We start from the raw sequence: 13,724 nt of genomic DNA, 5'->3' as shown, positions 1-13,724 counted from the left end.
TTTTCCAGAGCAGGAAGTCTCAAGATCACGTGATCAACACGTAAGACAAAACAGATCTGACTGTCTCGAAATCCAACATAACACCGGTCAGCATTAATGTTTCCCGGTATTTTGAACATTTAGTACTTATTTAAAAAATTTAAACGGTTTTGTAAGGTTATGGAGGGGCCGTAAACGAATTGTCTTCTTTATAAGACATCCAGCGGTTGTCCAGAATCTTACATTTGTTTGGGAATGTTAATGGTAAGTATAAATAAAAAGTGTTCAATATGTCATAGGATACTTTGTATATGTATAAATAACGTAATATATAAATGAATATACAACCCTTTGCATACGTGTGTGTGTGTGTGTGTACAAACACACACATACATAGGCTATATAACTTACTGTATGTATATCATCATCATCATTTTTACATTTCGCTGATTTTTTTTTTTTACTTTTTAATATTTATGCTGAGTCAAGTAAAGAGGAGGCAAATAATGCCACCTGTATCACTGATGCTATCGACATAAAGATGTTGGATGTTGTGGCTGATGTTTATTCACAACATGTCAGCTGATCTATTCTAATAACCTTTGTGCTGTTCATATGTTATGCTCATATGCTATCATGTGCTCAAGTTCTACACTAGAGATAATGGGAGTTTAAACCTATATGATATGATACATTACAGTTTCTATAGTGCTTGCACAATTTGCTACACAAGGTTTGGGCTTCACAATAGATGCAGTCCACATCTGAGTGAGTGAACTAATACTATTAGTGAATACTGAATACTATTAGACCTTTTAAATGAAGAGCTTCCTGATTAATTTGGGCAATAGTATTTAATGACATGAAAATCACAAAGATTGAAAGGAGAATGTGGAGATGTTTACATATGTGCAATATAACATATGACCTGAATTGCAATAGATCATATTAAAGACTATAGAACAGATCTGGAGAGGAAAAAAAACAGAATAAAAAAAGCAATGCTAAAAGATGTAATAGTACTTGAAAGGAATCAATGAATAAACCCAAAAGGTCACAAACGAAGAACATTGTCATAGAATTTGTGAATCAAAGAAAACTTAGACAGACACATTTGCATAATGAATGATGACAGGAAGATTTAAAAAATGTATATTGATCATGATGGATGGTCCAACAGAAAAGGAAGAGCCTACAGTGAATGGACTGATGATATCAAACACTAATATGGAGAATTAGACAGAAATATATGGAATTGGAAACAGAATAGTAAATACAGCATCAGACACAATTGTTGATGATGATGATGATGATGATGAAATTGTTTAAGGTTAATGGATTTTAACACCACAAATGAGATCAGTTATATTATCTGAAATTGGTCATGTCAAATCAAGCAAATTTCGGAAACTTCCCCAGCTCAATTATGTTATTTTAATATTTTTTTCTGAAGAAAGACAAAAATAAATAGTGATGAAAGCCAAAATATTAAGTGCAATGAATGAATATTGACTGTGTAAAAATGACTTCAGAAAGATGGCAGCATCTTTATTTTATGATTTCCATATCTCTGGGATTGAACCATATAGGGTTTTAAAATGAAGATGCCAAAAGAAATGTGTTAAGAACCAGAATCTAAAAGGATATTAAGATATCTTTAATACTTCTAGAGTTACAGGCATGCAAATTTGGGGCAACAAACAATAAGTGCTTTTTCCCATTTCTGAACTTTCACCGTTGGCATATAATGCAACAAATATTGATAAAGTCAACAGATTTAACTAATAAACCCACCAATCTAACCTGACCTACCATCATAAAATAATGATGCTGCCTCTTTCTAAAGTTATTTTTAACCCCCTGTAATTTGGCTTCAAATCTCAGGTGAAAATAATCATTTTGACCCCCTCGACAAAACTGTGAATTACTCAGTAAATAAACATCTGTGACATATTTCTTTTACCAGAGGAATGACACAAATGTCTTGTTTTTGTTTCAGGATTTGTGGATGTCATACTTCGACTAGCTCAAGTTTAGCTCAAATCTTCCACCTTAGCGGTTGCGATCATGGCGCTAAACCACGGCTACTCCATTAACTCGAGCGCGGACGACCAGGACAGTGACACTGCGCCACTTTTAGAAAGAGAAGTGGAAAAAACCACAGGTTAGTCAGCGATTTGATCTTTTGCAGTTCATTAAAAATCTGCATGAAAAGTTGTGGTGTGTTTTTAATGAGCTTCATAGGTCTTGTCACACAAATACTACTGTTCAAAAGTGTGGGGTCAGTAAGATTTTGAACGCTTTTCAAAGAAGTCTCTTATGCTCACTGAGGCTGCATTTATTTGATCCAAAATACAGTAATATTGTGAAATATTATTACAATTTAAAATAGCTGTTTTCTATTTTATCTATTTTAAAATGTAATTTATTCCTATTTTCATTCGCCGTTGCTTCATCCATGTTGAAAACAGTTTTTGTGGTCACTGAGTTTATTTTCAGGATTCTTTTATAATTCTTGATCAATAAAAGTATTATTTTTAGTCCTGTCAAATCGATTAATCGCGATTGACCGCATCTAACATAAAAGTTTGTGTTTATTTAATATATGTGTGTGTAGCTTATATATAATTATATTTATATATATTATATTTGTGTGTGTGTGTTTATATATATATATATATATATAGGCCTACACACACACACATATATTATATGAACACAAACTTTTATGTTAGATTTAGACTTCTTTCAAAAAGAAAAGAAATCTAACTGACCCCAAACTTATGCAAAGTAGTGTACTAAGTGACAATAATCTTATATATTTTTTAAATATATAATTATTTGACATTTCAGAATGTGTTTGTATGTGTGACAGTGCCTCCCAAATGCTGCTCAGTGCGATGCAATCTGGCTGCTATGATGTTCTTTGGCTTTGCTGTGGTTTATGGTCTGCGTGTAAATCTCAGTGTTGCCATGGTTGCTATGGTAAATGGAACCAATGACCAGCCGTCATCCAAAAGCAATGTATCAAACGAGTGTCCAGGACCCTCCCATACACTTGACAACAACAGCCAATCAGAACAGCCAGGGGTAAGAATAAACCGCACGCAGCTTTTCATGCTCTGAACCTCGCAGGTCTCCACATATGTCATGGATCTGTTCTTATACACTACCGTTCATAAGTTTGGGGTCCGTAAGATCCTTCCCTCGGGCCATTTTGATTCTAGGAGTTTTGTGCTTGAAATTTTAAAAAGTAACAAATCCTTCCCTCGCGGGTCAATTTGACCCCCTTAGGAATGAATGGAATGCGAGGAATTCAAAATTCAAACTAAAAATGCTAAAACTTCACCAATGATTTTATAATGTCTACATGTATCTGAATGCATACTGAAGTTCATAGACATATACACTAGACGTCACCTTGGGGTTCTAAGCATGCGTCAAAACCGCCGCCATCTTGGAACAGGGGTCTTGTCATAGGAAGTAGCTAGGTAACGCTGCTATCTCTGCCTTTACTTCTAATTAATTGATGGTGGCGGACTTTTGTGCTGTGTATGATGTTCACACGAATGAAATCTGAACTAGGAAGAATGTTTAAAAAAAAAAAAATTATTATTATTTTTTTCTGGAATCAATGATAAATACATGTCTGACCGTGGGAACGAACCAAAAAAACGAGAAAATCGCATTCATGATGATTTATGGTGATTTTATTTCCGTTAGACCTTTGTCTACATTGACGCTGATGCATTAAAGTGGAGGGGCTCCCCTGTTCCAAGATGGCGGCTCTATTGACGCATTCGTTCTAATGAACTGCCGTAGCCAAGGCGACATCTAGTGTATATATCTATGACTGAAGTAAACTGACTTTAAGACCCAGCGGAACAGCTCATTTGCCCCAGATACAGCTATAAGGCCATCTAGTGGCAAGACTATGAAATATGACATGAAATATCATGTTATATTATTATTATTGTCAACAAGGGGTTGGCAAAGACACCCAATGTAAGATATTTTGAGCTGAATTAAAAGGGTTATACATGATTTTTTTTTTTTGTTATTTAGAATTTACATTGAAAAAATGTGAAGAATGGCCTTAAATTATTATTTATTTATAGATATTTATTGATAAAATCTAGTAATTTAAAGGTAAATACAATGAAAAATAACAAAAATGTCCCCCAAAAAAATTGCATCAAAAATGAAATGAAATAAGGTTTCTGGACAAAAAAAAAAAGTATAATTTTTGGCTTTGTGTCATTTTGACCCATGAGGGAAGGATTTGTTGCAAAGTGCGAGGGAAGGATGAGATGTTTTTAAAAATAATATTAATCCTGTTAGCCAAAGCTGAATTTTCAGCTTTATTACTCCAGTGTTCAGTGTCACATGATCCTTCAGAAATCACTCTAATATCTTGATTTTCTGCTTAAGAAACATTTCTGATTATTATCAATGTTGAAAAGATTCTTTGATGAATGGGACGTTCAAAAGAACAGCATTTATTTGAAATAGAAATCTTTGAGAACATTATAAATGTCTTTACTGTCACTTTTGATCAGTTTAATGCTTCCTTGGCTTGCAGGATAAAAGTATTAATGGGATAGTTCACCCAAAAATGACAATTTTCTCATCACTTAGTTGTTCCAAATCTGTATAAGTTCCTTTTAATGTCTTTAAATAACCACAACAAAAATCTTACTCACCCCAAACTTTTGACCTGTAGTGTACAGGTGAAACTCGAATAATTAGAATATCGCGCAAAAGTTCTTTTATTTCAGTAATTCAACTTAAAAGGTGAAACTAATATATTATATAGACTCATTACATGCAAAGTGAGATATTTCAAGCCTTTATTTGTTATAATTTTGATGATTATGGCTTACAGCTTATGAAAACCTTATCCTCACAATATTCTAATTTTGAATTTGGGGTTTTCATAAGCTGTAAGCCATAATCATCAAAATGATAACAAATAAAGGCTTGAAATATCTCACTTTGCATACAATATATCAGTTTCACCTTTTAAGTTGAATTACTGAAATAAATTAGTTTTTGCACGATATTCTAATTTTTAGAGTTTCACCTGTTTAAACAAATTTTTGATTCTTGTCATATTTCTCTCTCTTTAATTTTCTTTCCCAAGATTCCAAGATACGCATGGAGTCCCGAAACACAGGGAATGCTGCTTGGTGCGTTCTTCTTTGGATACCTGTTCACTCAGGTCCCGGGTGGATACCTGTCAGGTCGTTTCGGGGGAAGCCTCTTCCTCGGTGGTGGTGTTCTTGGCACGGCCGTCCTCACCCTCCTCACTCCACTGTCAGCTCAGCTCGGGGACAAGTGGCTGTTCGCCCTGCGTGCGCTCGAGGGATTCGGGGAGGTTAGGGACGCTTTACTGACCAGAAATCCTCCGCACTGATACTTCGGTAACACTTTAGTAAAGGGTTAATTAATGCATTAACTACGGAAGCGTATTGCATTCACTTGAGGAAAAAAAATCTACTCTGTTTTTCTGAATTAACGAGTTAAAGGTGCTCTACGTAACTTTTAGCGGCCTCTAGTGGTGATGTTTCAGATTGCAACCAAATTTTACAAGAGCGCTCGTGCTCAAACTCATAGACAATACCGTCTATTACGCAAATATATCGGCGAATACTAGACGGATTCGGCGAGCACCGAGCTCGTTGGGACCATCTAGTCGAGCTGAAAAGAACCATATAAGTTCCATAGTTTTTGGTGGTGTTTTCGCGGAGATATTAGCAGAAAACCATCGGGCGCGCTGCAAAATTTCGGACGCCGGTGACGTCACGATCTCAGAAGAAAATCGCTCGTATCTCTGGAACGCAAAGACCCAGAGAGCTCAAATTCGGGGGAGGAGGTCCTAGGGGGGAACCCTTGCCCGAACGCTAGAGTGGCGGGCCTCGGGGATGCCCCCTACCGGATCGCCGTTCGCTGGGACCCCCGATTTCCAACGGCTATAACTCGGGGAGCCGGGCGAGTTGGACCTCGGGGGTGGGCTCGTTCGAAAGGCCCCGTCCAGCACTACAACGATTAGAGTCTTGGGAATATTGATCAAAGATTGACTGAGATATAAGCCGAAAAACGTGTGCCTTTAACCGGACGTAACTCCCTGACCGTCTACAATAGACTGTATATAAGGAGAGAGGCTCGGGAGCGCGCATGCTCGTCACATCCGTTGGATTTCGTGGTAAATCCGACCCGGAGACTTCACATAGAAATAGGAATACTGGCCTTCAGAGGTAATAGCAAAACTCGACAAGTGGATCATTTTAATGTGTGATTACAACCCCTTCACACACAGGCAATAAAAAAAGGATTCATTTTAGTGGAAAAGTTACATAGAGCACCTTTAATATCTCAGAATTATGAGAGAAATGTTTCTTAAAATTTTTTTTCACTCTGTTTTTGTAAATTAATGAGTTACTCATAATTTTGAGATAATTAACTCGTTAATTCAGAAAAACAGAGCAAAAACTTTTTTCCATGAAAAATTATCTCGTAATTCTGAGATAATTAACTCGTTAATTCAGAAAAACAGAGCAAAAACTTTTTTCCATGAAAAATTATCTCGTAATTCTGAGATAATTAACTCGTTAATTAAAATAAAACAGAGCAAAAACTTTTTTCCATGAAAAATGATCTCGTAATTCTGAGATAAATAACTCGTTCATTCAGAAAAACAGAGCAAAAACTTTTTTCCATGAAAAATTATCTCGTAATTCTGAGATAATTAACTCGTTAATTTAACAAAACAGAGCAAAAACTTTTTTCCATGAAAAATGATCTCGTAATTCTGAGATAAATAACTCGTTAATTCAGAAAAACAGAGCAAAAACTTTTTTCCATGAAAAATGATCTCGTAATTCTGAGATAAATAACTCGTTAATTCAGAAAAACAGAGCAAAAACTTTTTTCCATGAAAAATTATCTCGTAATTCTGAGATAAATAACTCGTTAATTCAGAAAAACAGAGCAAAAACTTTTTTCCATGAAAAATTATCTCGTAATTCTGAGATAAATAACTCGTTAATTCAGAAAAACGGAGCAAAAACTTTTTTCCATGAAAAATTATCTCGTAATTCTGAGATAAATAACTCGTTAATTCAGAAAAACAGAGCAAACACTTTTTTCCATGAAAAATTATCTCGTAATTCTGAGATAACTCGTTAATTCAGAAAAACAGAGCAAAAACTTTTTCCATGAAAAATTATCTCGTAATTCTGAGATAATTAACTCGTTAATTTAAAAAAACAGAGCAAAAACTTTTTTCCATGAAAAATTATCTCGTAATTCTGAGATAAATAACTCGTTAATTCAGAAAAACAGAGCAAAAACTTTTTTCCATGAAAAATTATCTCGTAATTCTGAGATAAATAACTCGTTAATTCAGAAAAACAGAGCAAAAACTTTTTCCCATGAAAAATTATCTCGTAATTCTGAGATAAATAACTCGTTAATTCAGAAAAACAGAGCAAAAACTTTTTTCCATGAAAAATTATCTCGTAATTCTGAGATAATTAACTCGTTAATTCAGAAAAACAGACCAAAAACTTTTTTCCATGAAATATTATCTCGTAATTCTGAGATAATTAACTCGTTAATTAAAAAAAACAGAGCAAAAACTTTTTTCCATGAAAAATGATCTCGTAATTCTGAGATAAATAACTCGTTAATTCAGAAAAACAGAGCAAAAACTTTTTTCCATGAAAAATTATCTCGTAATTCTGAGATAATTAACTCGTTAATTTAACAAAACAGAGCAAAAACTTTTTTCCATGAAAAATGATCTCGTAATTCTGAGATAAATAACTCGTTAATTCAGAAAAACAGAGCAAAAACTTTTTTCCATGAAAAATTATCTCGTAATTCTGAGATAAATAACTCGTTAATTCAGAAAAACAGAGTAGATTTTTTCCTCAAGTGAATGCAATACGCTTCCGTAATTAACTAACATGAACTAACATTGATCAATACATGCGTTACTGTGTTAGTTAATCTTTGTTAATGTTAGTTAATACAAATACAGCTTTTCATTGTCTGTTCATGTTAGTTCACAGTGCATTAACTAATGTTAACAAATACAACCTTTGATTTTAATAAGGTTTTAGTATATGTTGAAATTAATATTTTAAATCTCTTTAGTAGTTTTTCTGCTTGGAACATCAACAGATAATAACACTGAATTTATGAAATTATCATTCCACACTGTTAATACCCCAATAAGACCCTCCCTCAAATAAACAACCTACAGCTTCCAATAAGGAAAGAAAGAAAATAAATAAATAAAATAAAACAACAACCGACACAATATTGATATCTTGTTGAAACTAATACTAACTAAGATTAATAAATGCTGTAGAAGTATTGTTCATTCTAATGTTAACTAAAGAACCTTATTGTAAAGTGTTACCCATGATTCAAGTGGAGAGTGTGTAAAATGTGTATCTGTATTTGAGTGTGTGTGGTGTTCTTGTGTCGAGGGTGTGACGTTTCCTGCCATGATGGCGATGTGGTCCCGCTGGGCTCCTCCGTTAGAGAGGGCTCGTCTCATGACCTTCTCCGGGGCAGGGTCGAGCTTCGGTGCCTTCGTGGCTCTTCCTCTCACTGGCCTCATCTGCCATACTCTGGGATGGCCCGCAGTCTTCTACTCCTGCGGTGAGGGATGCAAACGTTTTGGGTCAATAATAGAAATGAATACAAGGATGCATTAAATTGACATTTATTATGTTACAAAAGATTTATATTTCACATAAATGCTGTGCTTTTGAATTTTATATTCATTTAAGTATGCTGAGAATTTTTTTTGATTATGGTTTCTGCAAAAATATCAAGCAGCACAACTGTTTTCAACGTTAATAATCATAAAATATTTCTTGAGCAGTAAATCATCATATTAGAGTGATTTCTGAAGGATCATGTGACACTGAAGACTGGAGTAATGATGCTGAAAATTCAGCTTTGATCACAGGATTAAATAAATTAAATTAGAAAACAGTTATTTTAAATTGTAATAATATTTTGCAATATCAGTGTTTTTACTGTAATTTCGATCAAATAAATGCCGCCTTGATGAGCAGAAGATACTTAAAAATTATTTTTTTTTTAAATCTTACCGACCCCAAACTTTTGAACAGCATCTAGTTGTTTGCTCCCGTCTTCATATTTTTAATATCATGCTTAATGTAATATAAAATTATATCTTGTATTTTTAGTATCCAAACATATATGTATTAAAGTGTTTTTTTTACCACCAGGTGCCGCAGGGTGTCTTTGGGCAGTGATTTGGTTTCTCCTGGTATCGGATGAACCCCGAACTCACCCAAGAATTAGTGACAGAGAGAAAGATTACATAATTACCTCAATCGGTTCACAGGTATGATCTACTTTTGATGATGCATACAGTTTGGTCGTCTCCTTTATTCATCAGGGGTCAAGTCAGTCACGCTAAAGTCCTCAGGTCTTTACACTGGCTCCCAGTTACATTTAAGATTGATTTTGAAGTATTATTACGGGTGTATAAATCATTTAATGGTCAAGGTCAACTTTATTGTAAATTTCTTCACATATACCAGACATACAAAGAAATCGAAATTGCGTTTCTCACTAATCAACCCACGGTGAAATAGAAATAAAATAAAATACAATACACTACAATTAAAAAAATATATATATATATATACTTAAAAACCAATACAGCAGAGAGAAAACTTCCTGTATTCTAGAAAGATAGTGCAATATTTCTATATACAAGAATTAGCAGCAACCCAGGTTTGGGCTAGGAGCTCAATATATTGCAGATATACTCACTGAATATAAACCCAACAGATCATTAGGATCATCAGCTAGAAATACCAAGGGTACTGTGCATTTACTGCATGAGCTCTGTGTTTTAATTATTTATATTTCTTTTGATTATTTTAATTTGTGCTATGTAAAGCACTTTGAATTACCATTGTGTATGAAATGTGCTATATAAAAAACTTGCCTAAAAATAAAATCTAGCATGATGATATGTAAATGTGTTATTGTGCTTAGAACTAATCATCAAATAACATGAATTTCCAACATCATAATTAATGTGTGGTTTAGATCTACAGGCATTTATGATGCTTATTTTTCTCAGTTTTTACTTTATTTCTCAGAATTGTGAGATATAAACTTAAAATTGTGAGACGTAAACTCGTAGTTAAAGAACGTATTTCTCTTTTTATCTCACAATTCTGTCTTTATTTCTCTCAATTATGACTATTTCTCACTAGCTATTTTCTCTGTTTTTAGGGGACTCCTCATGGTTGGTCAGTGCCTTTAGTGTCTATGCTGTTCTCTGTGCCTCTTTGGGCCATAATCATCTCACAGATGTGCTCCAACTGGTCTTATTACACTCTCCTCACCTCACTTCCCATCTACATGGACACTGTGCTCCACTTTGATTTGCAACAGGTGAGGCAATCGGCGTATTTCGATTGAACCAGTCTGGTTTCTATACTGGGTCTCACTCTATCTTGTCATCATCCAGAACTCGTTCCTCTCTGCTCTGCCGTATCTGTTTGGCTGGCTGTTCTCCGTGGGCTCAGGTGTGCTGGCAGACGAGCTGCTGGAGAGGGAGCTCCTGAGTATCACCGCCATACGCAAGATATTCACTTTCATTGGTGTGTGATTTGAATGGAAGCCACGGAATAAAACTAAATTATGGAGCCGACGTACAGACAAGAAATGTACATCGTGGCCACGAGTTAAGAATTCGTTCTCTCGTTTTAGTGAATTTTGTAAATATATTTAGAAAAACATGCTAAATTATTAGTGTTACGACCCAATATGATTTAATTTTTGTCTAGGGATTTTAAGGGAGTAACATTTATTTTGACACTCAATATCTCTAGAAAGTAGCAATGCAAACAGTGGTAGTAATAATAATAAAGGAGAAATTGGAGTATGAAGTGATTTATTCTTCCCAGCCCATAAACACAATAGGAAAAATAAACTTTAAATATTTCCAAATATAACTAATTAAACAAATAAAGAAAAATACAATGAAATTCACCAAATGAAAATGAAGAGCACGAGTGTTGCCAAAATCAAAGAACTAAATAAAACAAAACACCTCTAACTACAACCATGAAATCTAACCTCACTAAATCAAAATAAAAAAATATAAAGAAACATCTTCGGCGTGCCAAAGCACCCCTTAACTTACCTCCACTAACTAACAAACAAAAATTACAACACGGCAACACTCTCTAAACTAGTGAACTAATACATAACATTCGCTATGTAGCATGATGTATGTCACGTGACGTTCTAGCTTGCTCTTCGTAAGAAAACACGAGGACACACGGTCAAACCCTATCAAAATAAACTGAACAACAGATACAAACTAAAGAAACAAATTAACAACAAATGAAGGACACAGGTCTAACATGGGCTACATAATGAACATCTACGAGAGGGGCGCGCGCGCGCACACACACAGCCAAAGCCCAACCAAAGCCCCCGCCCTTCTTGAAGAAAGCTGGCGTCGCCTTTTATAGCCAGCTTCCGGCAGAGCGTCATGGAGACGAACGAATCCCAGAGGACTAACAGGATCTGAAGCCAATCAGAATCTGAGAACAAAAAAAAACAGATCACAAGTACAAAAACAATCGTAACAATTAGTAAGTCATGGGAAAGAATCGTTAATTCGTGGCCATGATATACTTTGCCATGATGTCATGTGTGGGGCTCCATACAAAATTAAAAAGATAATTGCAACTTCTTATCTCACAATTCTGACTTTATTTCTCGCGATTCCAAGTTTATAACTCGCAATTCTGACCTTTTTCCCTCAAAATTGTGATATAAACTCTAAATTAGGAGTAAAAAATTCAGAATTCTGAGATAAAAAAGGTAATTTTGACCTTTTTTTTTGTCACAATTCTGACTTTTTCTCACAATTGTGATTTATATCTCGCAATCCTGACTTTACAACTCGCAAATTTGAGTTTATATCACAATTCTGAGGGGATTTTTTTTTAAATTCTCAGTTCTGACTTTATTTATCAGAATTGTCTCACAATTTTGACTTTTTTTCTTGTAATTTTAGGTTTATATCACAATTCTGAGGGGAAAAAATTCTGTTTCTCTTTATTTTTCTCAGTTCTGACGTCATTTCTCAGAATTATGAGATATAAACTTAAAATTGTAAAAATTGTGAGACGTAAACTCGTAGTTAAAGAACGTATTTCTGTCTTTTTATCTCACAATTCTGACTTTTGTTCTCGCAATTGCGAGTTTATCACAATTCTGTCTTTATTTCTCTCAATTATGACTTTATTTCTCAGAATTGCGAGTTTGCAGTTCACAATAGCTATTCCAAGTTTATATCTCACAATTCTGTTGCAGTTGCGCGTTTATATCTCTTAATTTCTCAGAATTGTGAGACAGACTCGGAATTGTGAGAAAAACTTTAGAAAAATTGTGAGATAAAGTCACAATTCTGTGTACGGACAATTTGGGACTTTTTTTTTTGTCACAAATTTTAATGAATATTTATGGTGACCAAGTGTAAGAGGACACAGATACATATACGATACTGACAGTTCACTTGTAATGCAGCTTATAGGCAATTTTGTTGATATTTTTTGTGTCTTGTGTCCCATAGGTCTGTTTCTTCCCGCTGTTTTCCTGCTGGCGGTGGGCTTCTCGGGCTGTAGCGCTGTGATGGCCGTGACGTTTCTGACTATGTCCAGTGCGTTTGGGGGTTTCAGTGCTGCTGGCGTCTTCCTTAACCAGATTGATATTGCTCCACGGTACAAAAACTAAACCGCTTGACTGGCTGAACAAAGCTGTTCAGTCGTAATGTAGATTTGTAGGCTATGAGTTCCTTCTGGAATTTCCTATTGGTTTTTGAAGAATTTCTAATTTTTAAAATCAAGTCTGTGGTTAAAATGATTTGTTATGCTATGCTAAATCTAACATGCATCAGACAATAAGTACATCTTCCAGTTTTGTTGCACCAGTTATATATCCATATTTTCTCAGGTACGCGGGAATGCTTCTAGGAATCACAAACACTTTTGGGACCATCCCTGGTGTTCTTGCACCAATTGTAGTGGGTTACTTGACCAAAGATGTAAGCTGTCCTTTTATACATTATATATCTACAGTTTGAAGTCATTTTGATATGTTTTTTGATATATTCTCCTTTTCTTTGCTCCGACCAGCACTCGGTTACAGGATGGAGGCATGTGTTCTGGTTGTCAGCTGGAGTGAGCGCCTTCGGAGCCATCTTTTACGTCATCTTTGGCACTGGAAAGATTCAGAGCTGGGCAACGACAGATGAGGAATCAGACACAGATACACACAATTAAACATTCCAGTTGACCAATTGAGAGGGATATTAGGGATATGTTCAGAGGGATATGTTACCAGTCAAAAGTTTGGACACACTTCGTTTTTTTCATGATCATAAAAAAAAAAAACACACACACATTGGTAACACTTTATTTTACAGTGTCATTGTTATATAAATATATATATATATATATATAATACATGCAGTTACTATTGTAGTAACTATAAATTGTGCTTAATTACATGCAACTAACTCTAAATCATACCAAACCCTATAGTAAGTACATGTTGTTACTTAATTTTCGGTACTTAAATGTATAATAACAGTGTAACAAAGACACCTTAAAATAAAGTAACCAAGAATTGTGACTTTAAATGCTTAGACAAATATAACATGT

At 34.7% G+C, this 13,724-nt stretch overlaps 2 protein-coding genes across 2 annotated transcripts in view; both read left to right on the top strand.

The window, feature by feature from the left end:
• The window catches only part of LOC130084254 (elongation factor 1-alpha-like), a 163,716-nt gene that overhangs the window by 134,456 nt on the left and 15,536 nt on the right, over window positions 1-13,724 (top strand). The window lies entirely within an intron of this gene.
• On the top strand, window positions 83-13,448 carry si:ch1073-513e17.1 (sialin). Its single transcript, XM_056249495.1, has 11 exons — window positions 83-106; window positions 1,979-2,143; window positions 2,855-3,069; window positions 5,123-5,356; window positions 8,478-8,652; window positions 9,252-9,370; window positions 10,276-10,437; window positions 10,514-10,646; window positions 12,635-12,782; window positions 13,015-13,105; window positions 13,197-13,448. Exons 2-11 carry the CDS (start codon window positions 2,047-2,049, stop codon window positions 13,341-13,343), a joined length of 1,521 nt encoding a protein of 506 aa, XP_056105470.1. The 5' UTR covers window positions 83-106; window positions 1,979-2,046; the 3' UTR covers window positions 13,344-13,448.

Source organism: Rhinichthys klamathensis, unplaced genomic scaffold, assembly GCF_029890125.1.
Source record: "Rhinichthys klamathensis goyatoka isolate OS25496 unplaced genomic scaffold, OSU_Roscu_1.1 h1tg000060l_1, whole genome shotgun sequence".
Classification (NCBI taxonomy): domain Eukaryota; kingdom Metazoa; phylum Chordata; class Actinopteri; order Cypriniformes; family Leuciscidae; genus Rhinichthys; species Rhinichthys klamathensis.
This window is presented reverse-complemented; position numbering and strand designations above follow the sequence as displayed.